The sequence below is a fragment of the Cryptomeria japonica genome, chromosome 8 (assembly GCF_030272615.1).
Source record: "Cryptomeria japonica chromosome 8, Sugi_1.0, whole genome shotgun sequence".
NCBI classification, from domain to species: domain Eukaryota; kingdom Viridiplantae; phylum Streptophyta; class Pinopsida; order Cupressales; family Cupressaceae; genus Cryptomeria; species Cryptomeria japonica.
In genome coordinates this window covers 347,931,090-347,950,754 of record NC_081412.1, presented here as the reverse complement: position 1 = coordinate 347,950,754, position 19,665 = coordinate 347,931,090, and the positions used below count along the sequence as shown (strand labels likewise).

The 19,665-nt window shown below is 38.1% G+C and overlaps 1 protein-coding gene across 2 annotated transcripts in view; it reads left to right on the top strand.

Annotated features, from left to right (window-relative positions):
- The window catches only part of LOC131045353 (tyrosyl-DNA phosphodiesterase 1), a 264,425-nt gene that overhangs the window by 197,240 nt on the left and 47,520 nt on the right, over positions 1 to 19,665 (top strand). For both annotated transcript variants that reach the window (XM_057978942.2, XM_057978941.2), the window contains exon 14: positions 6,305 to 6,385. In XM_057978942.2, coding sequence (XP_057834925.2) covers positions 6,305 to 6,385 — 81 coding nt within the window. The remainder of the gene's footprint in view (positions 1 to 6,304; positions 6,386 to 19,665) is intronic.

Sequence of the window (19,665 nt, the reverse complement as noted above, 5' to 3'; positions counted from 1 at the left end):
GCTGAATCAATTCAAGCTTTCGTGGGGGTTGTCCCTATATCGCAACGGTTGTAGGCTGCGCACCTCCAGGTGGAGGTCTCGAAACCCCCGAGCTTCATGTCGTGCCGTCCAAGATGGGCGGTACGGTGAGGTGGAGGTTTATTCCGCCCCCCATTGATTGTGATTGTCTGTAGGGCCCCCATCCTGTAAAAAAACATCTTCTTCGCCCCACTAGTGCCGACAGACCAATCTAGTAGCGCGTACTGCGAGGAAGGCCTAGCACAGATGTAGGGTAAAGTTTGATGTCGACTCTCACTATTAGCGGCTCGATCGATGGTTTGTCTCTGTTCGTTGGTCAATGGAAATGATGACTGGTGCTCTCAAGCCGTACAGGTGCTTCATCGAGGATGCCTTGGCTCACGACATGGAGATGAGGTTCTCCCATGTGATCTCACTAGTTCATAGCTCCAGTCAAAAGCGCTTGCCCTTAAAAAAATAAAAATAAAAATTCAAGCTTTGGTGAAATACCAAATCTTCTTGCAGGAAATCCAGTCTTCTCTTGAGAAGAACATCATTTCAATCCTTCGTTGCAGCGATGTTATTGTAAAAACCATGGTCGTTGCAAAAAATACTCACGAGCCGAATCCTGATGAACTGCAAATGCTCATCCAGAAGTTTTAAGGATTCATGGCCAAACATGCTGCAACATAAGTGTTTTTCAACACTTAGTTGTAATTTCAAATTTGTAATTTAAGTATTGTAGTTTCCCTTTTGACAAGCTTATTTATAAAAACAATTTTGTAAATTGCAAGTTAAGTCATTACTTGCATTTTTGTAATTACAAGTAGGTTGATTACAAGTCAATTTAGAGTAGGACTTATTATTTTGAATAAGTCTTAGATAGTAGTTGAATAAGTCATGGTGGTTGAGAGAATTTCTCAAGTTAGTTGAGATCCTCTCACCTTTTTCTCAAGACTCCTCTCCTATATATACTTGAGGGAGTCTATTGTATGTTTTATCTTTTGGAAAGCAAGCAAGTAAACTCTGTTAAATTTACAGCAAGAAAGACTTTGTGCTTTTTATGTGTAAATCGAAGTTGAAAGAAATAAGAGAAGATTGCACAAGGATTGAGATTTTGTGTTCAATATTATCTTTCTTGCTAGTGTTTATATAAGAGCTTAATCAAATTTGATTTGTAGACTTTGTGTTGCAAATATTGAAGATTAATATCCGTTAGAGTAGATATTCTATTGTAAGAAGCTGTAGGACTTTGTGTCTACACTTGTTCTTGAAAGAAAGTACAAGTAGATTTTGTGATAAGGAATAGTTGGGAGACTTTGAGCTCACACTAGTTCTTGTTGTTTTATGTAGAGAAGAGCAAGACATTTCAGATTTTGTGCTGCCATACTTTGTTCTTGTTATCCTTAATATAGAAAAGGGTAGATAGGATTTCACATATTCAAGACTTTGAGCTTGATATTGCTGTCCTGTTTCGAAGGAAGTGACGGAAGTCTTTGTGCTTTCAAGAAACTTCATTTCCTTTCTCTTACTTTGCTTTATAAGTTGTTGCTGTTGTTATTTTCAATTGCTATCACTTTTCTGTGAAGAGAAAAGTATATAGTTTTTCTTGAAAGAAGAAGAAAGATTGTTGTCTCATCCATTTTTAATTTAAGAATAGTTTATAGATAGGGGGAGCCTTCCTTTAATTAGGAGAATATCATACTCATGTTGTGGCAGAAACCACAATTTTGTACATTCCCCATGTGTACAAAATTTTCAACCAACACTTATCTCTAGTATTAGTTATTTCCTATTTCAATTTTATCATAGAATGTTAAAATTTCAAATTAATTTGTTCATATTTTGTTCCCTTGGGAGCATTTATTTTCTATTTTAACATATTACCCTTTCTTTTTCTTCTGCAGTGATAGGGGAGTTGACCCAAAATGCTTCTGTTTCTTGATCTATCCTTCTGTTTATTTTTATATGCTATGATTGTGTGTGGATTTAAATCGGAGGATCAGAAGTGTCAAAACATACCATAGGATTTTATTTTATGTCTTCAACTCTAATATTGTGAACCCTGTTGTAATATACCATCCCCGGTTGGCTGATGCAAATTTGATTTTTTTTCTTTCTGAAGGTTTTTTTTTTTCTCTGATTTTTTTGTGATTTCTGAGTTTTTTCTGATTTTGAGTTTTGGATTGTTTGCAAATTGGAAAAGAATGCAATAAAGAGATATGATTGCTGGAAATGAAAGGAACAAATACAATTGCAAGCAATAACAATTTTTTTATATTTATTTGGCAAGAGGGCTGGCTACATACCCCTAACAGCAAATATAGGTCTGATACAAAATTTGGGTCAACAAATAAATCACCAATGGCTTGTGGAAACACCATCGAACTCCTCCATTAAGTCTGATCTAGCTTACAGTCTGATTCCCAGGTCTGTTCCGCCACAAAGAGGCCTGAAAGCCCTAGTTTCCAGCCAGGGTTTGGCTGGAAATGATCATTAGATGGTACAGCCAGTTGGGGAAATTAAAGTAATGCTGATATTTGCTGAAAGGAGAACCCGATCTGCAATAACACCTTCAAGTCTGCAACACCATCTCAAATAGAAACCCTTTGAGGCCTGCAAATGCCCTCCAAAATGCTGATAACCTGCAGGAAAATGGATATTTATGACCTTTGGAGTCTCTTTCTGTAATATTCCCACTAACTTTTTCGTTTTGATCACAACAAATACTACAATGCACCCGTTAAAGTTAGGAAATATAATTTCAATACTGCTGAAAGTAACCCTTCCACTTTCTGATCACCAAGAGCCCAATGTGGGAAGGTGAGAGCATACGGTGATAAGGGTTTCGTTAGCTCACTAATCTGCTGGAAATTACAATGCAAGTACAATACTGGGTGGCAAGCCAGCCCCTTCCACTTTTCAACGGGATGAAGACCAAGAACTTGGCGGTAAACCAGCCAAGGTAACAAGAGCATAACCAAAACCAAATCACTCTATCGGTTATGCAGCGAGAGGACTTTTACATAAAAACTATCACTAAACCACATATTTCAGCGGGAGGACAATATCACTCAACCACTTACTCAGGGGGAGGACAAAGATGAATTACAAAACATGAAGGCGGCTAAGCCATCCTCTTCCACTTGTTCAGTGGGAAATACCATATAATGCAACTAGAATGATTGATCAGTACTATTGAAACAATCTTACAAAGATAGAGATGTGAGAGAAGATAGAGTTAAGTACATATCTCAAGTATTCAATATCAAATTCACACCACAAAATCCTACTTGCTGTTCTGAAATCAGAGTCAATAAAACGCAGAACCAGCCACAACCAAATCCACTAAAATGCTCGTAACTTTCTCAAAACTGAATGAAATCATGCCAAACCAAATGCAAATGAATAGTATAACTTAGGCAATCAGTTCAATGCCTTGAAACAACAGCTTGAGAGTCACAAGGGTGATGCACGCAACCCAATGCAAATCTGGAAATGGCGATTTAGCTGAATATTTCGATTTGCAACCATAAATTGGAGAGTTCCCCAAATGCCATGCCAATGTAGAAGAACTATTGTCTCTCCAATATGCTTCTAATGAGCCTTCACCCAGAGCGATGCACCCAACACGCAGATAGCTACGAACAAAATACACTTCCAACCAACACACACCAGCAACACCAAAAAACGCAGCAGCAATGCAATCCGAAGTACACCAAGTAGTTCACAAATTTGAACCACAGCTAGGAGTGGTTTCTCACACTCGAAATTGGAAAGAAAGATCTAGGAGGTTTTCACCCTCGAAGAAGTCTGGAGTCATTCCGACAACATAACGATATATTTTTTCTGGATGATCAAATGAGTAGCCAAACACTTGTATATATAGCTTTTCAAGTCTGGAATTCAAATGAAATTGCCTCCAAATTCACTTCTTTCAAATTGCATTTCATTTCATGTGGTGGACCGAAGTATGGCGCCCACTTCCCAAGTCAAAAATCGCACCTAGGAGAGAAGACCACGATTTTGGCATAAAATAACTTTGATGAATAAAACAAAGTCTCCTTTCAATCATTAAATAACTCAATCACTGAACTATGCTGGATCAGGACCAAATCCAGGACTGCCAAAAATAGAATGCCCAAATTGCCACTTACTAAAAATAGTAAGTCATGAAATAATGCTCCAAAAATTGTGATCTTCGCAACCAGAGAAAGAGCTTGGCGAGCTTAGTAACATTGCACCACCCAGACATCCAAACCCTAACTTACTAAAAATAGTAAGTTCACATTCCACCCCTGACAAGCTTGGTCAAAACTCCATAGAATATGGAAACCCTAATTTCTCCTTTCCACATAGCCTACAGGTCTCCGGAATAGGCCAATGGACCATTGAATGCATCATCACAAGGAAGGGGACATTACACTTTCACCTCTGTAGGCCACTGAATTGTGAAGGGATTTTGTCCTCCACAACAGATCTGAGAAGAAACTTCTCCAAGCTGATGTTGTTCTCCAAAATCAGACTTCAAGAATGAATCCAAAATGCCTCCCTTTCACTTTATAACCCTTTCTTCTTTTCCCTCCAAAAGGATCAAACTTTAGGAATATTCTTTCTTGCAACATGAAATATTTTATAAAGTTTTTATTAAATCGATTTCATTCCCTTATGCCTCCCTCAAAATGTACGACCCCTTTAGGCTTCTTATACTAATAAGATTAAGTTGTTTTTAAAAACTCTTAAGTCATGTCCCCTAGTCATCATGAGCTGTGGTGGTCCCCTTATTATGTTACTTTATTAAAATAATATAAAGTAACTTGTTAATGAATATTTTATTAATTCAATTGAAATATTAAAGTCACAACTCTAATATCAGCTGACCTCCAAACTGAAACTGAAGATGCCTCGGTACCGTGATGATGCCTGAATGGAATAGGTCAAACTGCCAGTCAACCCCTAAAAAATAGGAGCTCTTCCTAAAAAATAGGAAACTGGCTCAAAGCTCTAGAAACGACTCATATGCCTCCTTAAAGTCTCTTGTTCCACTATGTAAGTTCCCTGTCCAGTGTATTAGCCTGCGGGGACTTGTGGCAATAGGCTAACCCTGCTAGAGCACAACTGCCTTAGGAAGGGGACATGACACCTGTTCTATGCTTTTATTTTTTAATTGTTCTAGAAAAAAGAGGGAAGTAAAACAATTGAAATGGACTAAAAGAACACAAGTGGCCGTGTTTCTTGTAACTATCATTCTTTTAGTGGATATGCATGAGAAAGTATAAGCATACATCTGACCAATTGGATCTCTGTGCAAAACTTTGGATAATACAATTTTGCAATCACATTTTAAGTGCGGTGTTTTATTTCTTGTGTATTCCCTTTGTTCAAGCACTGTAATTTGTTGCTTGCAGTGTATCATTCATTTATTTGCTTATACTCAAGACTGTTGATGAACCCTGTGCTGGATAAGTTACATGTGCTTTGGTGAAAATCTTTTTCTGTTTCTGAATGTAGGACTACCTATCTTAGGTGTCAACAATAGTCAAGTATTCTTGCCAAAAATTTTAAAAACTGAGTCAATTGCTTAACTAACAGGATGCCATAACAATTAATATGATTAACCCACAAAATAAGTTTAGTCATCATCACATTGAATGCCAATGTAGAAAGTGCTTTTTTAGCTGCATTACGTTAATTGATGCATTGTAAATTCCTATTACACATGTTTTCACAATATTAGTACATTATAGAATTCATAAACACCAATATCCTGCATGCATGTTGTTTTAAACACGTTTGCAAGGTGGTTATAAGAACATATAATTATCAAAGGATATTCTCACAAACAACATGATTATTTTTCATGATAGCTAGGTAATGTACAGGCTTTTTTAAATCCCCCAATGTAATATATAAGTATTAGGTTTTGTCAATGTCATATCTTATCACAAATGAGGTAGTTAATATCCACATGCTGTAAGCTAGGATTCTAAGGACGCTTTCAATGTTAGTTGATAGAAATTATTATTGGTTAAACTAATGTTATTACTTTGCTCTCATTGAGGTTTAGTGATAACAAATTTACATAGTTCTATGAATGGATGAGCCTTAAATAGCGTGTTCTACATCTAGTCACAATTCATAAAAGAAAATTGTTGTTTCAACTTTCTATACATATGTGCACACACACATTTGATAAAGTATGTCAGAAATGAAGAGGATTGGTCACTAATTTGGAAAAAATGATTGTATGTTAGTATGTGGAGACTTCATTATATTGAAAATATGTGTTATATTGTGTGTGAAACAGCTAGGTGTTATCTTCTTGCCATCGCTTGTTCTAAACTCAGCTGTAAAATTTTCATGTACAGATGATTATGGTCATCAACAGGTGTGTACTTAGTATTTTCTATTTGGTGTGTCATCCATTCATTCAATTACATTAATTTGCATTTTGTTCAAGTGCCCCATGGACAGAATTTGTAATGCAGCTTGGTTGATGTTTAAATCCACAAATAGAGATAAATATGCTTATGCTCCTTGTTTCTTGTTTTCACTAACAGCTGATGGATAGTTTAATGAGACTTTACACAAAATGTAAAAATATTTATGAAGTTGTTATGGGTTTCCTCCACTTATTTAAACAACAAAATTTGTAACAAAAGACTTGTCAATATATGCATCTCTACTCAACAACTAAATGGTAAATGACATTTCGGCTTGTTATTAGCTCACAATGTTCCTTAGGGAATCAATCAATAAAATTTGGGTGGAATTCCCATTTGTAACGGTTTACCTCCTTCCATCTAGATTCTACATACAAATAAATCAAGCTTAATATGTAAGGATATGAGCAAAACAAGGCTTTCATGGAGAACCTACATTGTTAAGGTGACTTACAATGCATCATTACTATATAAGAATTCAGATAAAGGGAAAAACTCATTGTGGTTCATGATGGAAATCAAGTGTATTGTTTCTCTTTCATTGCCTCAATTGAATTCGTCATTGCATGTTTGACATGCTATTTATGATCCCTTTGACAACTTACAAGTTGCAGCAATATGATATAACCTATTAATTGAAATCGTCATTGGAAAAAGTCACTTTTAGACAATTAAGCAATTAGACTAGTAAATGCCTCCAAACAAGTGATGTCAATCTAGTGATGGCTATTAATGATCCCTTCTACACCAGATAAGTTGCACATACATGAAATTACCCACAATTGGCATATATGAACTTGACATGCCAAATTGTTTTGACTTGGCAAAACCTTGAAACTCAAAAATCTTTAAATTCCTTAAAAAAGTAAATTTAATGCAAAATACAATTAAAAAAAGTATCAAATGAGTTTGGTAGGGGTTTGGAGACAACATCCCTCATTCATCCCCCATTGTAGCATAGGGTGGGATTGAGTGGTAGAGCCCCTGCCACCAAACTCAAATGAACCCTTTTGAGACCATACAAGCCTTCATTGTGCATTCCATTTTCATAATTTTAAACAAGGCAAAAAAAATGTATAAATTCACTCCAATTCACACAACAGTGCTAAAATCAAAGTTACGAGACTCGGACTTGGCAAGCATGACTTGACTCAAGACTTGGGACTCGACAAAGACTTGGGAAAGTGAAAAACCCAAGAAATTTAGAGATTTTTAAGGATTTAAAACTTGTTTCATGTTCCCTTTATAACATACACCTTACAGACACAATAGCATCATCAAACGCAAGCATACATTGATTATATACACAAGGATACATTAATCACTTAAGATTAAATGCAAATTGTAGGTGAAGGAAAAAGCATATATAAATATTGCCAAATGCAATGATAAAAAAATCAGCTATAAATCGTCTGAATCACGATGTATCGAGGGTCAAAATTCTAAACAATTTAATCTGCAAAAAAGTCGCGACCGATTTTTAGGTAAAAATTGTGATGTTTGAAGAGAATAAATTGCAAGAAAAATGGAAAAAAATCTCATGTAAAAAAAGCGATTTCGTTTTTTAATGCAACCCTAAAAAGGTTTTGTATTCTACATGCATGGGAGGAAACGATTTTGGCAATTTCAATTTTTCTAAACACGCGAGTCCTCACCTGACGGCTGACGGGATTTGTGGATTCAACGAGAGTTTGAAGTTTGAACAAGTGCTAAATCATTAGCTATCGATTTAAAAAGTATGTTGATGTTTTGTATTCGTTAGCTATATGGTTAACTTATAATAGTTTTTGCATGATCTGTATTCATTAACTTATAATAGTTTCTACTTCTGCATATCATGGGAATTTGTTTGTTGCAAAACAGAAACAAGCTAAGCAACACCTGCTTTCAAGAAGTAGGTTTAGGTTTAGTAACGATTTAAGTTGCAATAGTTCCTTGAGGTGCTTGCAATATGACAAATCAATTTCCTTCACAGAGCTTCGCATACCCATACTTTCAGGGAGATTCTTTAAGTTTCTACAACAGGAAAGGTTAACCTTCTCAAGATTGCTCAACCACCCAAACTCTAAAGGCAAGCTACTCAAAGTTGAATAGTAACTTAGATATAACATCATCAAAGATCTAAGCTTCCCGAAGGATCTAGGCAAACTCCATAGTCTTCTGCATTTATTCAAAATCATCTTTTGTAAAGCATCCAATTCACAGAGAGTGCCTGGTAATGTGTCCACATTATTGCCTCCTATGTCCAACTCTATGACTTTACGCTTCGTGGGCAAATTGTCCAATTTTAGTTTGTGTTCAAATTTTGATCCCTTAGATCTCCCATTTTGAGTGTTGGGGGAACCTATAGGCAGAAAAAATGGTAAACTGATATAGCCTTTAGTTTTATCTCTGTAACTGAAAATTTCAGCTTTTAGTAAAATAAGAATTTTGTTCATATAGGTTTCGAAAGCAAAGATGAAATCAGGTCCACTTAGCATACTCTCCATTTAATTTTTGGTCAGGAATAGCGACAGGGTAGATTTTTCATGAAGGAAAAAGGTCCCTACCATTAAAGAAGCTATCAAATAAATACGAACCTATGGCGAGCTAATGATCCAAATTTTGTGGTCAAAGTTGTTGTCCAAGAACCTTATGTTGTGTAACTGGCTGATATTAAAGGGTAGGTGCCCAACTCTTCCCACTTGAAAATATCTGAGATGGGTAAAATTCTCTTTGCAGTCACCTTGCACTATTGTCCAGTCTTCTAATGCAAGGACTCTTAAACTTGGCATTTTATCCAGCTGTTGTGAAGATATACAGATTGAGCACTTGTTTTCTACCAGCCAGATTCTTTTTATTGAATGAAGCTTCAAGGGGTTAATTAGATCAACACAAATAAAGAAGAAAGTAAGTGAATCGGAATCTATATAACCAAAATGTAGAAGTAGAAGTTCTTTCACCAAGCTTTGTCAAATTCAAACAATAAAAGCTACTAACAATTCTAGTATTAGGAAATGGAAATTGTTTTTGAATTTATTGATCCATGTTTGGTCTCTTACCTTACTCTCTTTTCATAAATCAGCAAAGTTTATTTATTGATCCATAAATTTAACAACAATCAGCAAAGTATATTTATTGATCCATGTTTGGTCTCTTTTGCTAGGTTTCCTTCGAATTTTTATAAAAGACAATGGCTTTTGCAATTAGAGGTGGTGGAAGTATAAAGATGGCTATAAAAAGAGGGATCCTTAATGGAAACTTGGCACATTGGGTGCATTGCAAGGAGAGGTTAGTTGTAACCATTGCACGAAATCTATGACTGTTGCCATACACCAACTCAAATATCACCTTGCACGGATCACTGGTTAGAATATTATGTCATGCGAAAATTATGTCGATGAGGTTGAGAGGGAGGGAAAAGAAAGGCTTTCAGAATGAGCAAAAGAAGGCAGAGAAAAAGAGGACAACAAAGGCAATGGCAGCCCCAATGACAGATCTCAATTCTACAAGATTGGGAGTATGGGGATGGGCGGTAATATGTCTAGTTTTTTTCATTCCCCGTAACACTCCTGGTGCGCAACCTAGATTGCAAGGTACTTCATGGAATAAGGAAGTGCATCAGTAGGCAAAGGTGGCATGTGCTAGATTTTGGTATTACAATAGTGTTTCGTTTAGTATTGCTTCTAGTCCATATTGGGAGCAATTGGTCAATGCATTGACCGTGGCAGGTAAGGGTTCAAGGCCCCAAGTCGTTATGAGTGAAGTGGGCTGTTATTGCAGGATTGAGGTCCAAAACACACTACAACTAGTGGAACAACAAAAGAGGATTTAGTAAAACGATGGCTGCACCATTTTATTTGATGGGTGGACAGAGGCAGGAATAGGACACTTGTCAACTTTCTAGTTGCTTCAAGGGGACAGGTGGTATTTTTAAAATTGGTTGATGCCTCAAATGAAGTAAAAAATGTAGAAACCTTGTGCAACATGTTGGATGAGGTGGTGACATAAGTGGGAGTGCAAAATGTTGTTCAAATTGTGACTGATAATGCAGCTGCATATGTGGCAGCCAACAAACTTCTACAGGCTAGGCATACATTATTTTGGAGCTCTTGTGCTGCTCATTGCCTTGACTTGCTCCTTGAGGACATAGGGAAACTAAGTTGGGTGAAGAATGTGGTTGATGATGGAAGGGAAATAACAAAGTACATCTACAACCACACATGGGTCGTGGAGCTTATGAGACAACACACTGATGGTAAGGATCTTGTGCATTTAGGAGTCACAGGTTTTGCCACTAATTTTCTCAACTTACAGAGCACATTAGGTGTATTGCCTAACCTGAAGCGGATGTTTGTGAGTGAAAGATGGTTGGAGAGTCCTTATTCTAGGAAGTCTGAAGCAAAGGTCATGAAGACCATTTTTGATGATAGATTTGCCAACTCATGGAGGAGATCATCAATGTAAGTTTTCAAACTTTGATTGATGATTTATTATTTAATTTTCTAATACTACACTTTGCTGATTTTTGTTAAATTTTTCATATCTAGTTGTCAGAACCGTTGGTGAGGGTTCTACGGATGGTGGATGGGGATAAAAACCCCATAGGGTATCTATATGAGGCCATGGGTAAGGCCAAAGAGGCAATTCAACACTTGTATGGGTTAGACAGGACCAAATATGAACCCATATGGCGCATAATTGATCAAAGGTGGAACCCACAACTCCATCATATTCATGTTGTTGCCTACTATTTGAACCCCAAGTTTTTTTTCTGCCCTACTTTCAAAGCAGATGCAGAGGTTCAAGTTGGCCTCGACACATGTATTCAGAGATTAGTTGTTGATGAAAGAATTCAAGACCTCATACTTAATGAGTTGTAGAGTTATAAGAAGGAAGGAGGGCCATTGTTTTCTTCACTTATTTGTGTTTGTAAGAGAGACACCCTGCTGCCAAGTAAAAATATGTGCTCTTAAATTTATTTTACCATTTATTTCAATCATTAAGTTTATAAAAATCTTTACCAAGTTATAAATGGCAATTTTTATCCTTGTAGATATGTGGTGGGAAGATTATGGTGCCACAACACCTAATCTTCAAAGGCTTGCAATCCGCATATTATTTAAGCCTTGTAGTGCTTCTAGTTGTGAGTGCAACTGGAGTGTCTTTGAGGTCATTCACACAAAAAACCATAATAGGTTAACTCAAAAGCACTTAAATGACCTTGTATATGTGTGGTACAACCTTCAATTGAATGAAAAGAGGGTACAAGGGCAGGATTCACATGAAGCACTTGACCTAGATGAGATTGATCCATATTCAGTGGATTGGATTGTTGAACCTGATGGTGCTACTGTTGATGTTGATGTGGAACCATTTTTCACTGATGATCACTTAACTGAGTTGGAGAGGGAGGTAGCTGAATGGGTGGAAGAAGTGGTAGAACTTGAAGAGATAGAAGATGAGTTTGTTGATCTAGCAGAGGCAGTTCCCTCACCCGTTGAGGATATTGCAACAGCACCACCATCTAGTTCAGCATCCACTCAGTGGCAACAGAGTTTTCTGAGCTTTAGTCATAGATTATTTCCATTGATACGAAAGCTTGAACTTAATATGTATTCAAAGATTGTATTTGTTTTGTGGTCTAGACTCTACGATATGTATTTGACTCAAACAATTATAGAAGTTGCACTTGTTTTTTGGTATATGATATGTATTTAACTCAAACTGTGCTTTATATATAATGGAAACTAGTAATATGTTATTATGTTCTATAAATTTAGCGTATATGTGTGTTTATATGAATATTTTAATAAATTATATATTTTCAAATGTTCAATAAATTTGCAGATTTATTGGCGAGTCCCGATTTTTTAGAAATTTCGGGCCAAAAGATTTATTGTCGAGTAAGAATTTTTCGTCTATAGTCAAATGTATACAAAACTCATTGAATATGAAATCCATGACATCAAATGTTCCAAACAAGTATCAAAACCAAATTTCCCAGACTCGAACTCGGCTCGGACTCGGCAAGCCTGACTCAGCTCGTGACTCAGCTCGGACTCGACAATGACTTGGCAAAATAAGAAAACCCTTGAAATTTAGAGATTTTTAACGATTTAAAACTTGTTTCATACACCCATTATTGAATTAAGCTTAAAGACACTATAACGCCATCAAATAGAAGCTAATTTAATCACATACATCCATCACATGTGTAGAAATGTAAATTGTAGCTGAAGGAATTAGAAAACATAGATATATAGAGTTATAAATGTTATCCAATGTATATAATATTATAAAATCCATGACTTCAAATGTTCCCAAACATATATGTAACTGTAAAGTGTAAACAAAAACAAGTCTATGGCTCAGGCTCTCGCTCAGCCTCGTCTATCTGCCTCCTAGAAAGGCGTTTAAGGTAGGTCCTGGATGATTGAGTAGCCATAGTCTCTGCCGGTGATGTGCCAGTCTGAGTAGCCATAGGTGTTGTGCCTGATCGTGCTCTATCCTCCTCCTCTGCCATAGCCATAGCCTCAGCCTCTCTGTCTGCCTGGCCAATCCCTTTTAGGGTTATAAGAAAGGGAAATGGCAAAAAAAATAATTAAAAAGTGTTATGTTGTTTTTGTTTTTTTGACTGCACTTTTTTAAGTGATGCCGGCCGGGTCACGACCCTAGGACTCGGCGAGTTAGGGAGTGACTCGCAGACTCGGCGAGTCAGGCGAGTCACGCCCCCTGACCTGTCTGAGCCCGGGTCAGAGTCACTGTGACCCGGCAGGGGTCACCCAAACCGTTGACTCGCGTGACTCGCCATGAGTCACGAAACTCTGATCAAAACAATAATTAGAAGTCTATGGCTCAAAGGAGCTTGCATCCTTCCTACGAAGGCTCTAAGGTAGGTCACAGATGATGTAGCAACCATAATATCTGCCTATGACTCCATACCACCCTCACCAACATCAGTTGTGCCTGTCTACTCATGCTCTATCCTCCTCTACCATGGATATAGCCCACACTGTTAGAATTAGGGATCATTGAGAGTGGGGGGGGGTGAATCATTGATCTGCCGGAAATCAAATCCACAAACTTATTGTCTATCCACCGGTTAGCAATGCATAGCAAAAAAGAACATAAACAAGCAATAAATAAACCACAGATCCACAACACCAGAATTTTTACGTTGAAACCCGGAAAGGGAAAAACCATGGTGGGGTTGGAACCCACAATATTCATATACTATGGCCAGGAGTACATAAATATTACATAGATGGGGAATGCACTTGCATTCAGGCTCATTGCTCAAATACGATAACCCGAAAGGCTACAACCCTCAAGGAAATCTCACTGACTTACAATTTGATTACAATGAGGAAATACAATGAAATGAACTCTGAAGTAGCATTTGACAATGCATGAATGAGTTCTGGTTAGGCACTAAGTCTCTGACTATACTCGCTCTGCAAATACTCTGTTTCTGTCTCAGTTAGCTACCGGATTATCTGTGAACTAAATGCGCATGTGAAACTGTGCCCAATCGCACCAAAACTGATCGCCACAATTGTATTATACCAAAAACCAATTGCCAAATCAATCTTATATATCCGGTCTTACCAAAAATGATCTCCTTCAAGTTGGCTTGAAGAAGTGTAACGTGTAGCTTCAAGTCGGCTTCAATCTCTAGCAAAACATAGCACCGGACCAAAAGAGTATAATCACACACTTCCTAAGGATCTTCCCATTCATCGAGATCACAAAATCAATCACCAAAATCACCGCGATCATCTGACCAAAACATCACCGAGATAGCCCTATTTTACCAATTTACTGCCTATCGGTTAACTCCTGCTTCCAGATAAGAGGAATCACGACTACCAGATCGAATCTCCAAGAACTGTTTCCATCAATGACAACCCTAAACATAAATCAAGCATCGAAAGTCATCGGATGAGTGTCAATTGCCAACAATCTCCCCCTTTGGCATTGATGGCAGCACCTGTGAAAAATGGCTAAGTGTTGAAACCTATACACCAGATCAAGAATAAAGAATTCTAAGGCTCCCCCTTAGATAAACCCAAAAATCTGCATCACCAATCTGTACACTCCATACACAACCAATTTGTACATTTTTCACCTTATCTCTCCCCCTTTGACAACAATGCCAAAGATAGGGCGTGCAGCAAAATTTCCTATACATATATACACACCGAATGACCAGATGTATACGTACTTAAGTACATCTACATAAGCAACCTTAAGGAACCCAAAATAGGTGTTCCAACCTGCCCGCAATTTCTCCAAATTGAAACAAAACCATTCAAAACATAATCATGGAATTCTATTGCCACAATCTCAGTTGGAGTCTCTTGAGACATTTTCTGCGTATAGTCCATCTTATGGTACACTAAGGTGTCTAACCAGGGACCAATTAGGTTCCGGAGTTCACCTGCCCGCCTAACCATTTTCTCCTTCTGCTTCTCAAAATTCCTAATCTGCTCCATAATAGTCAAAATTTGGCCTTCAATACTGTCGGTTATGTTAGCCGTAGGGTCATAAGCCTGAGAAATTTGAGCTAATTGACCTCTCCAATTATCTATTTACTTGTCTATTTCAGTGGAAAAAATTGTCAAAACTAGACGACTTATAAATCTTACCGCCTTCCATTAAGGCCTGATCAATTAGTTTTAATTCTTTATCAAGTTGGGCCTTATCATTGCTAATCATTTGCAAAAATGTTTGTACTTTGGCATCTTTGAATTTCTCCATAGCTTGCCTAGTTGATGCCTTGGTCAAAGAATCAAACTGAGAGGATATGTGATCTATTAGGTGCTGAAGCTTACTGGATGAACTGGTATCAGCATTGAGTTGTAGTTCCTGTACCACCTGCTCCAAAACTGAAACTGTTTTCTCAATGAGTCTCGTCTCTTCTAATTCAGATTGCGCTAACTCTTGGCTAGCTTGAGCTTGGAGAGCGGCAACAACAATCATCCTTTCTGTCGGAGACATTTGATTGAAGGGCTTGTCAAAACTGATGTTAAATTGAGTAAAACTCCCTTGGCTTTGAAATTTTTGAAGTGTCAATTGCCATAAGGATTGGGGTTTCTGACACTTTATCTTTTCCTTTGATCTGTTCCCCTTGTTTTTCATCTTCCTTTTTCTCAGTCTCCTGCCCTGCTTTACCTTTATCCTCTATGGGTGCCTCATGTGCACCGGTATCACCACTTGGTGCACCATACTCTGCCTCAGTTGATTTTTCATTTCCCTTATCTGCCTCAACCTGTACAGAATCCAAAATTTGTTGCTTTGCAACATCCTGCGGGTCGTCCATCTTATTTTCATCTTGCACTGGAGGATTCTCTAACTGAGTGGCTGTGTCATGTGAATCGGATTCTACTAGCCGGTTCTCAGTGAGAAATTTCTTCCAGATTTCACTGGTTTCTCTCCTTATTTCCTCTACTCTGCCAACCATCAAGCTATTGACTCTATGTTTGCTCCTAAATTCCTTTTTATTTGCTAGCAAAATTAATCTATCAATTTCTTCAATTGTGATACTGGTGCATTGATTGACCAGTTCACTTTCCTTTATTTCTCTATCCATCTGACTTGTAGATTTTCTTCTAGCATCAATTATATTGTACAGATCTTTCGGAAGATATTTTTCTAATTCAATTAAAGCTTTACTAAATACATCCATATGCAAAACTACAACTTCCTCAATCTGTCTTTTATCCTTATCATCCATATTTACATAATATACAAAAATATTCTTCAAATCTCCATCTTTAATAATTTCATCTATTAACTCTTGAGTAGACAAAGGAGGAATAATATGATACTCGGTTTGGGTGGTCTTCATCTTACTGGATTCAATTGCCTCATCCAAGTCAGATTTTATCTTTCTTCCTCGCTTAGGCTTTCTTAGCGGAACAGGATCAAACTTTGCCCTCTTCTCCTTCAGCCCTTTCTTCTCAGCATCGGATTGAGGTTTCCGGATCACCCTTGCAAATTCTCCATTTTTTGGGGCCTTTGGAATGTCTGCATCTGACTCAGTTTTAGATGCCAGCGGGGAAACTACAACATACTCTCTCTGGGGTTTTTGCTTCTTCCTTAGAACACCTTTGCCCTTAGCAAATGAACCAGAGGGTTTTGATTCATTTGGAGATGTCTTCACCGGAGTGGGAGAAGACCCTGACACTTTTGCTCTGACTGGAGCTGGTGCAGTCTATTGTTTCTTCACCTTTTCAACTGCATCGCTTGCGGCTCTGACTTGCTCCCAAGGGTGACCTTCCTCAACGAGGATTTCCTCCACTATCTTAGCCACCTTCCTTTTCCTTGTAGGTTCAGTGAACTTGGTGTGCAGTTCCATTGATTTTTCTTTGCAAGTTCCAAACCTTTCTTCTTTGGAGTCTACTGGAGCATTGAACAGGTGTTGTGCGTAGGCATCTAAAGTTCCTGCATCAACCTCATAGCCCATAGGCATGATCCACACCGTCCGGGGCTCAACTGCCTCCATGAGACATTCATCTTTATTTAACATAAAACAGATTGTCCCCTCATATTTCTTGACAATTTCCTTGGGGATTCTGATCCTATGCTTCATCTTGTCCTTAAAAGTCTTGAAGAATGCCCACAATGCAGCATTTTGATTGTCCCTATTCCCAAGATTATCAACACCCTGCTTTATCTGTTGGGCCACCGGTCTGTCAAAAGCCCACTGTACTCTACCAGTTCTGGGAATCTGATTCAAGAAGTAAAGTGCCAGACAGATAACCAAGGAACCAAATTTGAAGACATGCTTTTTGTCTTGCTTAATTTTCTTCAAATTTATCATGAATTCTTCCAGCAGAACACAACACAGATCATAATGAGCATCTTCTTTAACCATTTGATAGGTTGCATGGATGGTTGTGTTGGATACGGAATTCAATCGGTTAGATTGATATACTTGTAACCAATGACCATTGTAACAAACTTGACATCATCATCCTTGATTGTTCTGATCTTCATCAAACGCCCATCAAACTCTGCACCGGTTAACTTGTTGACCGTAGGGTTTGTGACCTTCCAAAGCCCTGGCTTGTCACCGGTTTGATTCAAACAATTTACCACCCTAATTGCCTCTGAAATGATCTTATAGGGTTGGTCAAGCCATATAAACTCTTCATGAATTCTGCTCAACACATACGTCACCCATTCATTTTCATCGAATGACGGAAAGTTCACGAATTGGGTGAAACCGTTTCTCTGCAACTGCACAAATTTCGGCTTGTGGTTATCGATTTCGTCCATAATGATGTCAGTGTAAAGATCCAAAATGTCTTCAGTGCCGGTTTCCTCGATCTCACAATGAATATATGCCTTTATATCATCAACATGCAAGACTCCGTGCGGAACAGAAGAGAAAGCTCCAACCGGATCGACCTCCATCGATTTGTAAGGGTGCTTCTTAAACACAAGACGGGTTCCATCCTTGACCTCAACAACCAGTGGTGTAGCAATGGAAGAAGATGCCATTTCAAATTTTCAGAAATTCAAACTCAGAAATGTTCTTGGAGAAATACATCAATTGACTGACAAATGCCCTAGATCACTTGTCGGATCGCTTTTAGCTCTTTGATCGCCTTGGAAGTCTTGGTCGCCTTGTTCTACAACTCGAAAACAGTATTCGCAAAGTGAAGAATAACTCTCGTATTTGCCCTTTTAACTTTGCAAACCCTAATTTTACTTTGAAATAAATGCACCTCATATATCCAACCGGATGCCCAGTTTAACTACCGGATGCTGAAATCAGCCATCTGAATCCCAGATATCAACTAAAATTCAATTCCTACCATTTGTAATCCATTGACTACAGATCTCATCAAGGGGCATTGCAAGATTTGCATGAATTTGCGTCCCCCTAAGGCCAAAAGCCCTAGTTATCGGATGAGGGTTCTGCATCGGATTCAGGTACAGATCCACCATCTGCCTTAGATTGATCCTTCTTTACCCACATCTTCTTATGCTGATCTCTAATCTCATCAACTTTTGCTTTTCCCTTTTCATCTGATTTGTTCTTGTCTATCGGAGCACTGTTCTTGCTTCTGCAGTACTTTGCAATGTGACCTGTTTTGTTGCATGCTCGGCAAACAACATTATTTTGTATAGGTCTGAAGTTCATCTAATTTGGTCTTGTCCTGCACTGATTAGAGATGTGTCCAAACATTCCACAAGCATAGCATCTTTTGTACTGAAAATTATTTATTACTGCTCTATGTTGAGACATGGACCAGCTAGGACTCGAACCTAGGACCTTCCATATGCTGTTGGAGTGCTCTACCATTGAGCTACTGGCCCCTCTTGGACCAGTCCATCGTCGGTCCGGGTGTGGCTTATTTCCAACACCAACACCCCCCCTTAAGCCACACCTCTCGTGTGCTTGGGGCTCCTAGCCTGGACCTGGCTCTGATACCATGTTGAGACATGGACCAACTAGGACTCGAACTTAGGACCTTCCATACGCTGCTGGAGTGCTCTACCACTGAGCTACTGGCCCCTCTTGGACCAGTCCATTGTCGGCCCAGGTGTGGCTTATTTCCAACACCAACACTCTACACATATTTGACTTGTATCCAAATTTATTGCATATGAAACACTGACCAGCAAATGTAGGATCACTTTTCATGTTGTTCATGATTCCATTATTGAAAGGAAATACAAGAGCAAGGTAAGAAAAACAAAATCCAAGTAAGTTTATTGATGAAGTAAATGTTACCAAGAGAAATGCAGAAACCTTGGAGCAATCATGCAAATGTGAAGGAGGCACAAGAACTTTTGAAAGGGGAAAGCAAAGAAAAACCCCTTGGGTTATTATGAATGAGGCAACGCCTAAAATGAATGAGAGAGAGAGAGAGAGAGAGAGAGAGAGAGAGAGAGAGAGAGAGAGAGAGAGAGACTCTTTACAATAACAACATAAAGAAGAAATGAAAGAGGAGACATCTCTTAAATAGAGATGAGGAGAGGAGTTACAAAGTAACTTCTAAATCTATGAATGCCACCATTCATAAAATGTGTGTGCCATGTGTCCACATCCTCTTAAGGAGGAAATCTAATATTCCTTAATAAAGGAAAATAAAAGAAATCACTTGTCCTCACACATGTACTAGAGGACAAGTTACATGTAGGGATTCCAAAGGAATATCCTAAACTAAATACAAATAAACCTAAGCCAAGTAAAGATTAAGTATTCTAACACCCCCCCTTAAGCTTT